This window comes from Callionymus lyra, chromosome 1, assembly GCF_982586985.1.
Source record: "Callionymus lyra chromosome 1, fCalLyr1.hap1.1, whole genome shotgun sequence".
NCBI classification, from domain to species: domain Eukaryota; kingdom Metazoa; phylum Chordata; class Actinopteri; order Syngnathiformes; family Callionymidae; genus Callionymus; species Callionymus lyra.
This window is the reverse complement of record NC_141818.1, coordinates 23,898,075-23,914,334: the sequence shown is the minus strand read 5'-3', so window position 1 is coordinate 23,914,334 and position 16,260 is coordinate 23,898,075. Positions and strand designations below refer to the sequence as shown.

The following is a 16,260-nucleotide window of genomic DNA, read 5'->3' as shown; positions in this document are numbered from 1 at the left end:
TTGTTGTCTATAATAATGTTAATATAAAAGATACCTTGTGGTTAATAAATCCTGGAAAACAAGACAGGGATAGAAATATTGTAAATTATATCAATATAAAACATTGACACATGGCAGCGTAAAACTTCTCATCTTCCTTTTTGTTTGTTGTGTTTGTGTAATGTCTGCTATATTTATGATGTGTTCATGCCTTCATATCTCTCAAAACTCTTCCTGCCGCAAACCAGGTAACACTTCACTCTGATTATACATGCAGTCTTAGTTCAAATCAACAAGATGTTTTTCTGAGCAGCCCAAGATCAAAACTAGAGCCATTCTTTTCGATTATTTTGCCGCAAAAGTGAATCATCCCAAAAGACAGCCCAACATATACAGACATCCTTGATGGTGGCTCTGTTTTTTTCTCTATTCACGCCACTGCATTTTCTCTGATGCTGGCGCTACACTTAACTCAACAATGTAAAATCCAACACTTTTGAATTCTCAAAGCTTTTCTGTCTCTGTAGATAGAGAATGTCTCTGCCTTGGCATTGTATCAGGGAAAAGAAAATCCACAAATAGATTCCAGAGATAAAATGTGAAACATATAATAAAACTCTCATCACAAATATTCCTGGGTTGCTATAGCAACTACATTCTCTTTTAAGTTAATCAATCTTTTTCCAAATGTCCTCTTGTTTTTTTTAAAGTCGGCTGATAAACAGAACATTATATTGTGAACTGCCAATTTTATTTAAAGTGTCTTATCATAACAAAGTTATCTCAAGACACTTTACAGTTTAAGTAAGACTATAGTAGGGAAGGGAAAACAGATCCCAGCAACTCAATAATGAGTAAAGCACAGTGTGGCGTTGGCGAGGAAAAACTTCCTTTTAGAAGGCAGAAACCTCGTGCAGAACCTGACTCATTGTTGACGGCCTCCTGCTGTGACGGGCTAGGAGGAAGGATGGGGGGAAGACAGATGGGCGGAGAGAAGAGGAGGAGGAGGATACAGTGAGAGGAAAGAGGAGAGTATAGAAGAGTCCATGGAGGTGCTGGAGAGAACTCTGCATCTAATGATGTGGTGGAGATCCTGGATCAACAGCAGCTCGTGAAGTGGAGCCCTGGGGCTACAGGAAGGAAATAAAAACAGTGGGTTGAAACTGCACAGGTGAAGAAAAACAAAAAAACAAAAAGGGTTTATTCAGGCAAAGCCCGACTCAGTCCTAATTATAGGCTTTATGGAAAAGTAAGGTTTTAATATTGTTTTTAAACATAGAGAAGGTGTCTGCCTTCCAGACTGAAGCCGGTAGTTGGTTCCACAGCAGAGGGGCTTGAAAACTGAGGGCCCTGGCTCCAAATCTACATTTAGAGATTTGTGGTATAACTAAAAAGATCAGTCTTTGTCAGGACACGAGCTGAAGAGTTCTAAGAGGTTACAATAGTCCAGCCTGGAGGTAACAAAAGCATCCAAAAAAAGGAAGTGCCTGATTTGTTAAATGTTACGAAGGTGGAAGTAGGCAGTCCGTGAGATTTGTTTTATGTGACTTAAATCAGTCCTCGTCAAAGCAGACACCCAGATTCTTTACAGTGGTGTTAGTAGCAAGAGCAAGTCAATTTTAGAAAACTAGATCATTAGTTAAGGATTGTCTGAGATGTTGCGGACCAACTAGCAGAACCTCAGTTTTGTCCGAGTTCAGTAAAAGGAAGTTTTAGGTAATCCAGGACTTGATATCTGTAATACAGGACTGTAGTTGTGTAGGCTGATTTCTTTCATCTGGCTTCATTGACAAGTAGAGTTGAATTTCATCAGCATAACATCGAATGTTTATATTGTCTTCTGATCAAGTCCCCAAGTGGGAGCATATTGATTGTGAGTAGGATTGGACCAAGAACAGAACCTTGTGGGACACCAAAGCTGACCTTAATTTTTGTTTAGTAGTGACTGAAGTAGCATTCGTATGTCATTCCTAATATTTGATTTGTATAAATGACCATGATCCCATGTATACAGTACATTATAACTTCATTTCAAATTGTCAGACTTGAGCTCCAGAATATTGTAAACAGACAGATTAACAAATCTTTAACTGTGTCACAACTTAAGTGGAATTCCATGATAGATGTGTAATTGACATGTATTTTTTAAAGCGCATCCACATTTGAAGTGCTTCATAAAGCTTGTAATAGATTGACATACATGATTATAAAATGTCATCTTAAAAGCCTTCTAAATGCATTAGAATGTATTTAAAATGTGTTTTTCTTGTTTTAAAAAAATGTGTTCTAATGTTGGTTCTAATGGGCAGAACTTGCAGTGCGGCAGCAAAACCTCCAAGAAGGATCCAAAGCAACACGTTTCTGCGGGCCCAGCACTGAGAAATACTCCAGCCAGGACTGTATTTCAGTGCCTCAACAAAAGATAGTGGATCTCCATCAAAATGGTAGGAAGACCTCCATTCTTAACACTTCAGAGAACACCTCATTCATGCTACTATCACCAGTTCACAACACCCCCTAGTTTGCAAACAATTGAACACATATTATGTAACTAAGTGCAACACTTATGTCTGATGTATGTAATCTCAAGGTCTTCTGTGAAATGCAGAGAGGCAACTATTCATCCTTGACAATAAACCATCGTCAGTTAACTGCATTACTGATTAGCTTCTGCCTATAAAGAAATCTATTGCTTTTGTGATGCAGGTTTCCAGAAGATCACGTTGGTCAACACGTGGTACGGTTCCCTGCGACAGCTCTTTAATCCTGGAGAGAACATCACAATGGTGCCTACTGTCAGTGACGGCAGCCAAAGGTGGAACGACCTACCTTCCTATTATTATGAACAAGAAGACTGACTCAAATGAGATATAACTGATTATATCACCGATACAAATAATTCATTTAATGTTTGGAAATTTCACAACAAATAATGAAAAAGAATATCAACATGTTGGATCGACAGTTGAAGTTGCATACAGTTTAATAGGACAGCTGTGTAGTAGAACCATCACTGAATTACACTTATCATGTCTTTAGACTGATGTTTTTGAGATGTTAAAGTGAAAAATTCAACTTCCACACTTTCATTCAATTCTCTCCAGCTTCAGTTTTTGTTGTAATGATCAATTCAAGACAAAGAATAACATAATTTTAATGATTCTCAGTCAAAGTTAGATTACATTACATTTATGAATTGTAAATGGTATTTTATTAGAACCAGGTTTGGTTTGTTAAAATGATGATATATTACAGTAATGAACAGTAATTATTTTATATATATATATATATATATATATATATATATATATATATATATATAGATACATATACTGTATATATATAATAATTACTGTTCATCATATTGTTTTTATTTTCTTTTTTTTTATATTTATTTTTTTATGACCTGACAAAAGAGATGTGCTTTGATTTCAAGTATTGTAAAGGTTATGTAACTTGAAAAAAAAATAAATCTAAATGTTAAATTTTTATATCAAGTATTATATCACAAGGCATATGTTTATATTGCCCTAATACATGAAATAATGTTTTTTAATTGTGTGTTTTGGGATAACATAAAGAAAAGATGTCAATCAAATAACTTATATGAGCAGCAGCCAATACCATTGAACTATGAATGTGAATGTCACCAGATACTTGGGGACTATCCTCGGCTCCTCTGTCATCTCCACCACTATGCTAGGTGATGACCAGCAGGTCAACACAGCTGTCCACTTCCGGCTTCATCACAAAGTCAAGGTTTGTTGGGTCTTTTTAAATGTCTTGCTTTGAAAATGTTCCAAGAAATTAAGCTACAAAAGCCTAGTACGAAGAAAGACGTGCATTGAGTTTCCTCGGATAAGAGATATGAGTGGATAAAAGACTTCGTAATAGTTTTGAAAAAAAGTCACTGCTATAAATTCCTACCTCTTCTAATCTAAGATTTCAACATTTATACATTTCTTTATCGACTTCTAGGGTCTCAAATGCACATCCTTTTTATACTGCTAAACTAAATTCGGAATGAACGGCTAGTACTCCTGTTATGCTTAATCCTGTGGGTGTTTGATTGATGGGTAGTAGATTGATGATGGAAGTGACATCAATCCTTAATTAACTTGAATAACTCGCCTTACAACAACCAACTTATAGGTGAAATTGAACAATTGCCGAGATACGACTTTAAGATGACAGTAGATTCAACAACACCTGTGTATATCTTGGTTTGAATTATTGAAAAAGTTGGGAATAAAGGACTAAATGCAAGCTTCTTTTATAAGAATTGTGAATACGGAGCAGATGAGTTGTCTAAAATGAGTTGTCTAAAAGACTATAACACTCCTGACGGCTAGTGGAATATCAATGGATGTGAAGTGGGCTGTGAAGATGTTAGCAAAGGAAATTCACATTGAACTCAACATCGCTCACAATTTGTCAAGTTTGTCATCTACAACCTGAGCATTTCTTTTGTATTTAGAAAGCATTATTCATATTTATTTTTAATTATTAGTTGGCTGAATCAAACATTTTTACAGTAAAGGGATGGTAAAGCTTCTTTCAGTAGGTGTTGCTCTCAGTTTCTCATCATATGAAACTTCGCCTGGAGAATCATATAGAATCACATATACAGTACACATGACATCAACCTTAATATAGGCTGTTCAAGCAACATTTAATTTCCCGGGCAAATCAATCATTAAGTTCATATTCACTATTAGGAAACTGCCAGTATTGCCATTTCATATAAGGAACCAACAAGGTGTGAAGAAAATGAAAAATAAATGAACATTGTAAAAAGTCAATTTAAAATTCAACAGCGAAACAATCGAACATGTTGTGCACACCACGTTAACTTCTTTATAAATTGCAGTGGATCGGAATTAATATTAATTTGCAGCATTTTTGTCCTTTTATTTCATTATCGTTTAAATAAATTGAATAAAATGTCAGCTGTCACACATGATCTTGCTAATCGAAACATGATTGGATGAATGTCAGTGACATCACTGGGTAGCTGAAACATGATTGAATTAAAACTGTAAAATTATATTTGACACTAGAAACAGGGCAAACAAGTGGATATATTATGACATAAATACAATATAAATTTACTTTTCTAAGTGCGTTGAGCCCAGAAGAGAATCCCTTGCTGGCCCTGACTGTTCAACACTGTTGTAATGAGATGCACCAGGATCACTTATTTGATGTTGTACTGTGCTTTTTGTATACTTTTTTTCAATATGTTTTCTGACTCATTTCAAATAAATAACATGACCCCTTCAATAGAATAATAAAACCTTTGTTTTGTTTTAGAATACTATCAACACTGTGTACGATCCAGTATGTGCATTCTGGGATTACAACCTCACGTAAGTTGGAGGCCACGATACCACACTTATCTAACCTGCTTCTGTTGTCAAAAGCATTCAAAATGTTCTATTTTCATTCTCTACATTCCTCGTGGTGTGCAGAAATGTTATCCATGTTGTTTGTGTCTGACTAGGCCTGAAACCGGGGGCTGGTGGAATACCAACGGATGTGAAGTGGTATCCAAACAATATGGATTCACAACCTGCTACTGCAACCACACCACTAATTTTGCTTTGCTGCTACAGGTTTATGAAGCTGAGGTAAAGTCCCGCTCTTAAACCCGATCCACTATCTCTTCTGCTAACATTTTGCTATCACTGTGTGTCTAGAGGAGCCCAGAGAACGAAAGAGCTCTGCAGGTGCTGACATTCATCGGCTGTGGAGTGTCTCTGTGTGGCCTCCTCTTCACCTTCATCCTCTTCATTGCTGTGGGGTGAGTCACATGTGTTACAGAATGAACAAACCACAGCTCAAAGGGTGAAAATTGTTTTTTTTTTATATATATATTTTTTTTTATGAAAGATTCAAAGCAACAAGTCGATTTGAAAGCGAAACCCTTTTGCTGCAGAAAACTCTCTGGACTTGATTTGTGAAATGGATTATTGGATTGGTGGGAATAATCTGCTATCATGTCATTTTAACATGCAGGGTTCCCAAATCTGACCGCACCACAGTCCACAAAAACCTGATAGTTGCTTTGGGACTGGCAGAGCTGCTACTAATGTGTAGCGATTGGGCATCTGCCAATGAGGTAAGTTATAGTTGGGAAACATTCACAAACAATTTGTTCATTTTGGTTACAGAGTGGATATAGAAAATATTCAGAACCCTTAAAGCAATCAATCAGATTTCGCTCATTTTCAGACAAAACCTTTTAATTTGATCATCCCTCACATCATCTACACCTTCGTTGTAGTCCAGCTGTTTGTAGCTGGATTCAATAAACTTCTTTTGGAAAGCCACATACCTGTCTATTTAAGACCTTTAGGCTCAGGCTGTAAGACTCTGAGACTTATGAGGTCAAGAGACTGCCAGAAGTCACAGAAACAAGATTGTGACAGACACGAATCAGGCCTAGGATATACAAGAATGCTACACTTAAGGGGCCTTAAAGCACAGTGACTTCCATAAGCCAGAAATACATTTTTGACACTGAAAAATCTTTTAGAGGTGGCCGTCCAGTGAGGGTTGGAGGTTGGTTAGATAATAAGAAGAAGATGTGACTGAGCCCAATAAATGCAGTTGGAAATTTTTTGTAGGCAGGCCCAATGGAACCCTTTCCTAAGTACAAGACAGATAAAAGCCTGAACAGACTTTTCCAAAAAGGCTGATGTCCAACCGATTCCAGACCAGAGGTCGAAGTAAGGATGTCACAAAGAGACAAAGTTTGCACTTTGAGCATCAGTTGGGACTAAAAGAAACTTGGCACCACCTTTTTTGTTACAAAGGCAGGGTATAATGATTTTCTTTATAAATTAAATAACAAACCGAGGCTCAAAGTTTAAAGTGATGGGTTGACTGCAAATGAAAAAAATGACTAGAATTAGTCAAGTGGAAATGTATTTGATGCATACACTTTCATGCATGCTGACGCAATTCCATTAGGCAGCTTGGGATCTCTGATACAGGCACAGACTGGGATATTAGAGGTGATTACCCTTGCAACTGTTTGCCCACAGAGAGGATACCCAGGCATCGGGTTCCTCACTTTTTTAAATACTTGAATGGCTGCAAGTTCAGTGGCTGAGGGTCTTGCCGTATACGCTGGAGATGAAAGGACTGCATCAGTACCAGGAGGAAGCGAAGGTCAATCATTATTATCGTAGTTCGACTAACCTGCATTAGCTCCAGCCGACACTCCTACACCTGGAAAGTAAGCCATTCATATATAGAAGGCACTACTGATTCAACAGAATACAGATCGAGGATCCTTAGTATGTAACTACACTAACAGGTAGTGCCCGAGAAAATGTGCAAAATATGACAAATATATACCATATTAACCTATAAGTAAAGTGTATTACCATTAAATTAAATGTGTTTAAATAGTTAAATAAGTATTTTAATAGTTGAGCATTTATTTATCCAACAAAAGAAAATCAAAGTTATAAATCTTCATGAAAGAGGCAAGGAAAAAAAGCATGTTATTGGAGGAGAAATACAGCATAGCGAAGAAGTCATTGTTCAATTTTGAGAAAGCCCTGAATCAAATGGCGGCCAGAACTGAGAATAATGCTCCTCCTTTCAGCTGCATTAATGGAATTTATTTACAAAAAGAAATAAATCGTTTATACACAGCTGTGGAGCCAAGACAGTCAGAAGTTTGCTGATAATCGTGGCCTTTATTGTCCTCTGTGCTAGCTTGAACAATCATTTTCAATTTCAATAATGCCTAGTAGTTCTAAAAATCACAACTCCGGCATACGTTTTAGTTGGTTAAGACTAATTATTAGCTTTTGTTTTTACCTTGTAAGAAACAACTCTTCCATTGGGGACTTCCGAGCTCACTTGCAATAAAGAGTTTTGATATACAGTATATTGTGAGACAAGAAAATACAAAAAGTTTTCATGTGGTCTTGTTAACTGGACCAGGGCTTCCCAAAAGACTGGTTGAATTTATTTAATAACATTATTGCAATGGATTAGCCTTCACAAATAGCATGACTGGTAACGAAAAAACGTTAAGTGCATAAAAAAGACATCTCACGAGTCTGTTACACTAGACATAAGGAGCCCTGGACTAGTTTCTTAGCAACAAGATGGTCCCATATAGAGTTTGTGTTACTAATAGTAACCAGTTTACAGTTTGTTTCTTTTGAGTAAACTGTACCAAAAGCGTCTTGAATTGACTTTTTGTTGAATATTGTTTGGGTTACACAAAAGATAATCAAGAATTTTTAATAAAAGAAAGCCTGTCAGACTATAATAATCAATACAACAAATTGTATATATTATTTCTTGTTTATTATTTCTGTGTGGGACCATAACCTTCAAGACCCCTTACTTGGGTTGGCTTGTGGAAAAACAAAATCAAATAAAAAAGTTTCTTGCTCCGTACTCTCTCTTGTGTGTTGCTGTTGAAGACCTATTATTATTATTATTATTATTATTATTATTTATAGATTATTATTCTATCAAATAAAACAATATGTGTGCCACACACCAAGCCTTGGTTGTAAATGTAAAATGTTAAAGGGATTATTAATCGACCGAAGTGGCCACAGAGTAGACCTGGTTGGCCTTATACATTTAGGCTAAAAATGTTCATATCCAAAAATACAAACACAATCATCATAAGCCGTCATATTTCTAAATGATTGACAATTTCCAACAATTCACAGTGATACAACCCATACACAAAACCTCATAATGATGAATAGATGATGCTGGATAAAGTATAGAGTTAAAATATGTCCCTCTGTCTGAGGCCTGGTCTCACCTCTGTTGACCCAACAGTCACATGAGTTTGAGACATCTATTACTAAGAGAAGAGAAGAGATAACGAATATATTGACAGCAAGTTTTTACGTGCGTATCCTGCTCAATTTTCTGACATCTAGTTGATTCTACAGGCAGCATGTTTTGCAGTGACCGCACTGCTGCACCTCTTCTTCATGGCTTCCTTCTGCTGGATGTTGGTGGAAGGTCTGCTGCTCTGGAGCAAAGTGGTGTCAGTCAACATCAGTGAAGATCGAAGAATGAAGGTCTACTATATAATTGGCTGGGGTAAAGTCTGAACTCTGTTATTCCCCTTAAGTTAATCTTGATAGCCGATCAATAGTAAGATGATAGAATTAAAAGGAGTAGATTGGTGGACCTCACGATTAGTCAGCAAATATCTAGTAAACACGCTGAAAAGAGTCAAATATTGTAAGCTAATAGTCAATCAGTCCACAGTACAACTTTAACCCAGTACGTTCAACATGAAAACATGGGCCAGCTGTTCATGTTCAAACCATGCCGCTGCTTGTTATGTCACACCCTGACCTGAGAACACAGTGTGACTTGTCACAGACACAGTCTAGGATTGTCCCAGGTTAGACGCAACAGACTTGAGTAGGACAAGAGACTAAACAGTCCAGGACCACGCAGCAGATGTGCCACTTCTCTAAATACCGTAGATACTCACACTAGCTTCTACCTTTTCTTCTCTTATTCTGATTGTGTTGAAATGTTTGTTTTTAGGACTTCCTGTTCTGATAGTTGGCGTCACACTCACCACATCAGTCAACGAGTACAAGGCCGACGATCACTGCTGGCTCAACGTAAAGACAGATACCATCTGGTCTTTCGTGGGACCAGTTATATTTGTCTTGGCAGTAAGTTATCAAAGATCCTTTTGACATGTGTACAATCATGAGTTGTCATATTCACAACAATTAAATAAAGTATTTAAGACGATAATGAAAAACAATTATAAGATTATTTACATTTTGATCATTAATCAAAACTGCAATCCTTATGAGGCCTTAGAGACACTTTTCTTCTCTTCAAACACTGCCATTTTTAATAATGCCTCATTCAATTTAGTTCCAGATAGATATTAGATATAGTGCAACAGATATAAAACTCAAATGTTGCTTGTGAGGAAATTGGGAGTTCAGGTGCAGAAGGGGCGAAACTAGATCCCTGAGTTCATATAAAGATAAATTGAAGTTTCTTTGAAAGAAAATCTTTTGGATCGAAGATGTTTTGTATTTTGTTTGGTATTTTAAGCATTTACAGCAGAATTTTAATTTAAACACATCAGTTTCTAGACATTCCTTAAGAGGAAATCATTTTTACACTTGAAATAATATTAAATAATGGAACCAAAAAAAACTCTCATAGCATTGGCAGTGAGGCATATATTGGAAGCGTCTGATAAAGAGAATTCCACATTTGCTACAGAGGCCAAGTGGCTTTGCAGATGCACATCTCGTGTTCAGAGGAGGCTGCACTGTTGCTGTTATACTCTGCTTTCAGGTCAACGCCGTTGTGTTGTGTCGGGTCGTCATGGTGACAGTCTCCAGCGCTAGCCGGCGTTCTAAGATGCTCAGTCCAAGCTCCGCATCGAAGATGCAGACCTTCGACCTTACCTGGTGAGATGTCTTTTCCGTCAATCTGTTTTCTTTTTTGGAGACACACGCAACGCCAATGTGGTGTTTCCTTTCAGCCAGCTTTCGTCAATACACACAGTTGAGAGATAGAAGCGGAGGTTTGGGAGTCTGCTGTGGGAGGCAATGGGGCTTATCTGCCTCACACCTGTTTCCAGCAAAGCCGAGAGTCCATCTGGATTTATACAGTATCTGTTGTGTTCATGTGCCTGCACAGGGTTTTCCTCTTGCAGCATTGTTCTCAGAAATAGTTAAAGATTGAGAAAGAAAATGATTTCCCTTTGAATACAATTTATCCAGCATTTTATTCATTCATTTTCTGCAGACCATTTCTTTATCGGGGTTAGTTGGGGTTGGAGTCTATACCAACTGTTGCACAGCTTACAGATGATATATTGAGATTCAATTGCCAGATTTGTTAAAAGTATCATTGGCTTTTAATCCGCAAGTCTGCAATGAAGTTACAAATATATATGTTTAAATTAACTTATTATGTATTGAACACTTTTATCAACACCAAATATGGATCTATTTCAATAAGTTATGATATTCACTTTTCACCATTGATTTGACAAAGAAGTCATGAGGAAGTCACGCCTTATGTTTAATAAAAGATAAAACTTGAATACTTTATGTCTTTTTAGTTCATGCAACTTAAGGTATAGTTTTACAACATCTCGTGATTCCTCCTTAGTGTAGTCCAAAAACATAAATAAATTTCAACTTCTGTTGAACGTTTGTTCATGAAGTGTAATTGTGTTAGTTCAACACAAACTTTGAGGATGTAGATTTGATCCCCCTTGTCTCTTCCGCTGGATTCTCTTTCACATCAGGAGGATGGAAATTCCACGACAGCCTCCTCTCTTTCTTATCTTCACAGAACTCCCACAGAAACACACTGAAAGGCAGTAATGTACCAGCTCTGAAGTTTTTCATGAACTCTGCAGATTAAAGGGAAATTCATTTCAAATCCAAAGGGGTTTGTGCCAATGGTGTTGTCCTTGCAGACACAGCAATGACTGAAAACTTGATTTCTCTTTCCAGGTGCAGCTGGAGGACAATAATAGTAGTTTGAACAAAGACAACTTCTCTGCCTTTGAGCAGGAATCACTTGTCACTCTGCATTCTGGGGAGAGATAAGTGATGAGAAATTTAAAAAGAAGCAGATGAAATATGAAAGCTATTAAAGCATCATATAAACTATTCAACCCTTTGTGTCAATTCTTTTTTGTCTGTCCCAGATTAGATAACGAAGGTGCGCAAATGATCGCTTAACTCTGGTTCTGATTCTTCTTTATCATCAACATGATGATTGACACATGCTTTGGTAGTAGCCCTTGTAAAAATGCATCTTCTTCCCTCTCTAGGGCTGTGACCCGACCCATTCTCATCCTACTTCCTGTCCTGGGTCTGACCTGGCTGTGTGGAGTTCTGGTCCACCTCTCAGTGGTGGTTGCATATATTTTCATCGTACTCAATGCTTTCCAGGTGATAAAAAGATATAATATGACAATTAGTTAGAGTAAGTCATCATGCTACTGGGTGTGCAACATCAACATGACATCTTCACTTTCTCAATCACTGTCAATAAAGAACGTCATGACAGATAAAAAATAGATAATAGCAACAGAAACAATTCATTGAATGAGCTCAACGGCTGATGGTGGACCTTTTAGTTTCACAATGCCCATTAAAAACATAAAAGAAGACCTTGCAAAAAAGGCAACTATCAAGCTAGCGGCACAAAACTCTGGCTACGTTTAACCTGCATTTCAATCATCGTATCAGCTCCCCTCCAAGATAACAGGGCTTCAGGAAGGACAATCATTTTGTGCCTCTCACCCTACACAGCTGGGACAGGCTCCAATCTCTTGAATGACTTAATTTTTTTAAATTAGTATTCTGACAGAACTCAGGGATGAAACTTATCAGATACTTTTCATCATCATACAGTTGATGATTCATTCCTCAGACCTGTTCATGCGATCTCTTGGCACTGGTCAGAACTAGATGAGATGGATCAGAGAGCTGCTTGAACCTCCCGCACATTTCTGTGGGTCACACATATCCATCTACAGGAACCGTTAAAAAAATTATATTACAGCTGAGATCATTTCCTAAATCTAAATACAGACAAATCAAATATTCTGAGAGCTAATGTCTGACGAAATATGTGACGATTAAAACAAGCAACAACACTGACATTCACACCTCTTGTTACAATGAAACATTTTGTTCCATTTATTGAAAATTCATTTTGAATGGGGCAACAACAGCGTTTGTGTGTGTTTCCTTACTTGTAAGTTAGAGTGCAGGGTTGACTCTGTGTGTGGGAGTCAAGTTAGTTTAGAGCACATCTCTGATAACACTGCAGCCACTTCCTCTATCTTCACTCGCTTCTCTTGTTTTTCTTCACACTCTTCTCACACTGGCTCAGCTGAATCTCGCCCCCCCGACTCTAATCTTTAATTAATCAAATGAGGTAGCCCCTCAGTGACCCCAAAAATGCTAGTTAATTTAGATTTACTGCTAATGTTGGTACAAGGAAAAAAAGGCACGATAGTGGGAGTTCTCTCCCTCTCAGAGGTAGGAGGATGATATTATGATCTACTCATGTCGCTAAATGAAAACTCCACTAAGTCAATTGTCAGTTGTGGAAACACTACAGACTGACAGATTCAAATCTAACGAAGATTTCACTGGCTGAATTGTTAGATTCAGGTTGTCTGTTCTGTATTTGTTATATTGTTTGGTTTTGTTAAAAGTGTTTTTTTGTGCTTAGTTTTTGTTTTGAATGTTGATGAAGTGAGTTTAGATCTGGTGGAATTCTGTTCCATCTGCTGGGCAGCCTCTACATCAAAGGTCTGCCCTTTTTACCCTGCAGTAATGCAACCGGATAGAAGTTCATCCCAGTAATACAAGTATTACAAGTAATAACTCACATGTCTACCTGGTGATGGGCTGATGAAGCTTCATGAAACAGTGTCCTTTTTGAAAGCTCAGTAGGAAGTGCCCTCAGTTCAACACTTGTTATTTTTTATTTTGGGGTCAAGGTGACCCAAAAAACAATGTTTTTGAGGTATTCCATGTGTTGCCTCTGAGTCAAGGTGAACAATGAGGAGAACGCCATTCACTTTGACCCAGAGGCAACACAATGGTTAAAATCAATGCGACAATTCATTTGAATATCTGTCAACAACAATAGATTATCGAGATGAAAGTATAATCTATGGGTTGTTGTTTCCAAGATAAATTAGGCCCCTTGAAAGCAAGAATAAAATGTCTTGTATGACGGGAAATGAATGCAATGTAGATTTTCTACAGTCAAATAATCATGAATGTTTTTCCTCTACTCAGGGTCTGTACATCTTCCTAGTCTACGCTGTTTACAACAGTGAGGTAAGACGTTATTGAGCATCAACATGTGTGGCCAGTGTTTAACTGACGATCTTTCGGATCTTTAGGTCAGAAATGCCATAAAGAGGATGAAAGAGAAAAGAAAGGCGTTGTCATTCACTGTGAGTGTATCAGATCTCCTTTTCACTATGCATTCAGCTAATGACTGTATTTCTGATAGAACTGCTCTCAGCCAATCACCTTCCTGCCCTCTCAGAGGGTGCCTGTTAGTTCCTGGAGCCATAGTCCCCCAACACCCTCCAGCCCAGAGACAAGCGATACATCCGGACCGCCGAGTTCCACTTCCACATCTCTGGTTATTAAGAATGGTAGGTGTGTAGAAGTGTGTGTTACTCTCTACTCATAGGACTGAGCCATGTGATACGCAAATATTCAAATCAATGTGTCTTGGTTTGAAGGTACCTTCATGAATAGAAGCAACAGAAAAAACAAAATAAAAACTAAGTTCACTTAGACCTGTGACAGGATTAATGAACCAAAGACATTTAGTAAAAACCTTTAGTTCTACCCTTTAGACTTTGATCTCTTGTCTTAAACTGCTTATTTTTTATGTTTAATGAGATGTGTTATTGTTTTAAACAATATCCTGATCTCGTATTTATTTATTGCTATAATTTTTTATATTTAATTGTTGTTTTTACTGTGTATCCCTTTGATGTGAATTGACAAATACATTACTATTACTCATTCATTAATTAATTTTCTACCGCTTCATCCCTTATGGGGGGGTCGCTTGGAGACTGGAGCCTATCCCAGTTTCATTGGGTGAGAGGCAGGGGACACCCTGGACAGGAAGCCAGTCTGTCTCAGGGCACACAAAGACAGACAACCATTCACACACACTCAAACCTATGGACAATTTCCCTAAATTCTCAATCAACCTCTGTATGTTTTTGGATTGTGGGAAGAAACAGGAGTGCCCGGAGTAAACCCACGCAACACAGGGAGAACATACAAACTCCATTACTATTACTATCATTATTATTTTTATATTAATTGTATTTTTTTGTATTTCATAGTTATTATTAGGCTAGTAGAAATACAGTCCAATTGTTAAACCAACGCCATACCGATGATGATAAACTAAATGTAAACGTCTTATTCGATTAAATAGTTTAGCGTCACTCATCCAAGGTTGGGTTGCAGAGCTATCAAAGAAGCCCATCCTTTCCTCTCTTTAGACCACTTGTTCCGTCTCTTCTCGAAAAAAAGGACTGAGGTTTTTTTCAGAGCGTCTCTACCCAGTTGAATGTCCCCCAACTATCTCCCAAGCAAGGTGTTCTGACATCCTAAAACCCGGCTTCTCTTCATGTGAAGGAGCAGTAATTCTTCTTTTGTCTCCTGAATGACTGAGCTTTTCAGAGTCCAGAAACTAATGGAAATAACGACACATGTTCATACACACACTGTGGGAATACAGTCGAATTCTAGTTGGAATCTATGAAAACAGTTTAATGCTTAGGGACAGGGAATTTATTGGGTTAAACTGGAACCGCAAAATCAATGTATATCTGGAGATATTTCTGCCTCAACCTAGAGTGCTGTCAGTTCACCAGAGTTTACTGAACCTACTCGTGGTCCTTCCCCACATCCTCTTCAGATTGATTTCCGAGATGTGAAGTTTAGTCCTTAGGTCATTAAAATGGGTTGATGACAGCTGGAATTCTTACAAACTTCAAGGCCGGTTACCTTTTCTATAAATCATCTTTTGAGAGTAAACATAACCAGATTCAAGGGTGCGAGTGCCTCGCTCATCAGGGCAGTTCTTCTCCAAGTAGTTACTAGCACCGACGAGGTCATTGAGCCAAAGAGAAAGCATAGAAGAGCTCAAATGGATATTAATCTGATGTCAATTCAGATCTCCCCTGGAAAGTAAACATTTCGTTGTTGTACATGTGCAAAAATAAAGTGCAATACGTATGCACCTACAGTACATTATTTCTTGTTTTTTCTAGGAAAATTGCCTTGAAACTTACATACAATAAAAGTAAAGCAAAAAATGTGCCTGTTATGTCCTCAGCATTCATTTCTCAAATTGGTTTTCAAGGAGCTCCAACATAAGCTCTCATTCACTCATCAACCTACATCTTTTTTCTGTTCTGTCAACTTAACCAGTTCCCTGGCTGATCTGGTTATATCAGACAAATGTGCTGACAGTACAACATTAATTTGGAAATATATCAGTAGAGCATGCAAAGGTCTGTGCCTTCCAAAAGAGTAAAATCCAAAGCATGCCCAACTTACACAATGATTATATACTGTATATATTAAACTTAGCTGGTTCTTGGAATACAAAGTTATAATATTTGATTCCCCAAATTAATCAAGTTATCAAACCTGAGAGCAATTGTGTAAAAGTGTTTATCTTTATTTTTGACATTTGGAATGGAAGAAGAAA

General features: G+C 37.5%; 1 protein-coding gene across 1 annotated transcript in view; it reads left to right on the top strand.

Annotated features, from left to right (window-relative positions):
- Positions 1–16,260, top strand: part of adgrd2 (adhesion G protein-coupled receptor D2) — a 32,967-nt gene that overhangs the window by 15,051 nt on the left and 1,656 nt on the right. The window contains exons 9-22 of the mRNA XM_087809441.1: positions 2,289–2,423; positions 2,686–2,794; positions 3,633–3,738; positions 5,293–5,348; positions 5,483–5,609; positions 5,679–5,782; positions 5,998–6,100; positions 8,922–9,075; positions 9,535–9,668; positions 10,315–10,430; positions 11,813–11,933; positions 13,803–13,844; positions 13,910–13,963; positions 14,023–14,170. Coding sequence (XP_087665567.1) covers positions 2,289–2,423; positions 2,686–2,794; positions 3,633–3,738; positions 5,293–5,348; positions 5,483–5,609; positions 5,679–5,782; positions 5,998–6,100; positions 8,922–9,075; positions 9,535–9,668; positions 10,315–10,430; positions 11,813–11,933; positions 13,803–13,844; positions 13,910–13,963; positions 14,023–14,170 — 1,509 coding nt within the window. The remainder of the gene's footprint in view (positions 1–2,288; positions 2,424–2,685; positions 2,795–3,632; positions 3,739–5,292; positions 5,349–5,482; positions 5,610–5,678; positions 5,783–5,997; positions 6,101–8,921; positions 9,076–9,534; positions 9,669–10,314; positions 10,431–11,812; positions 11,934–13,802; positions 13,845–13,909; positions 13,964–14,022; positions 14,171–16,260) is intronic.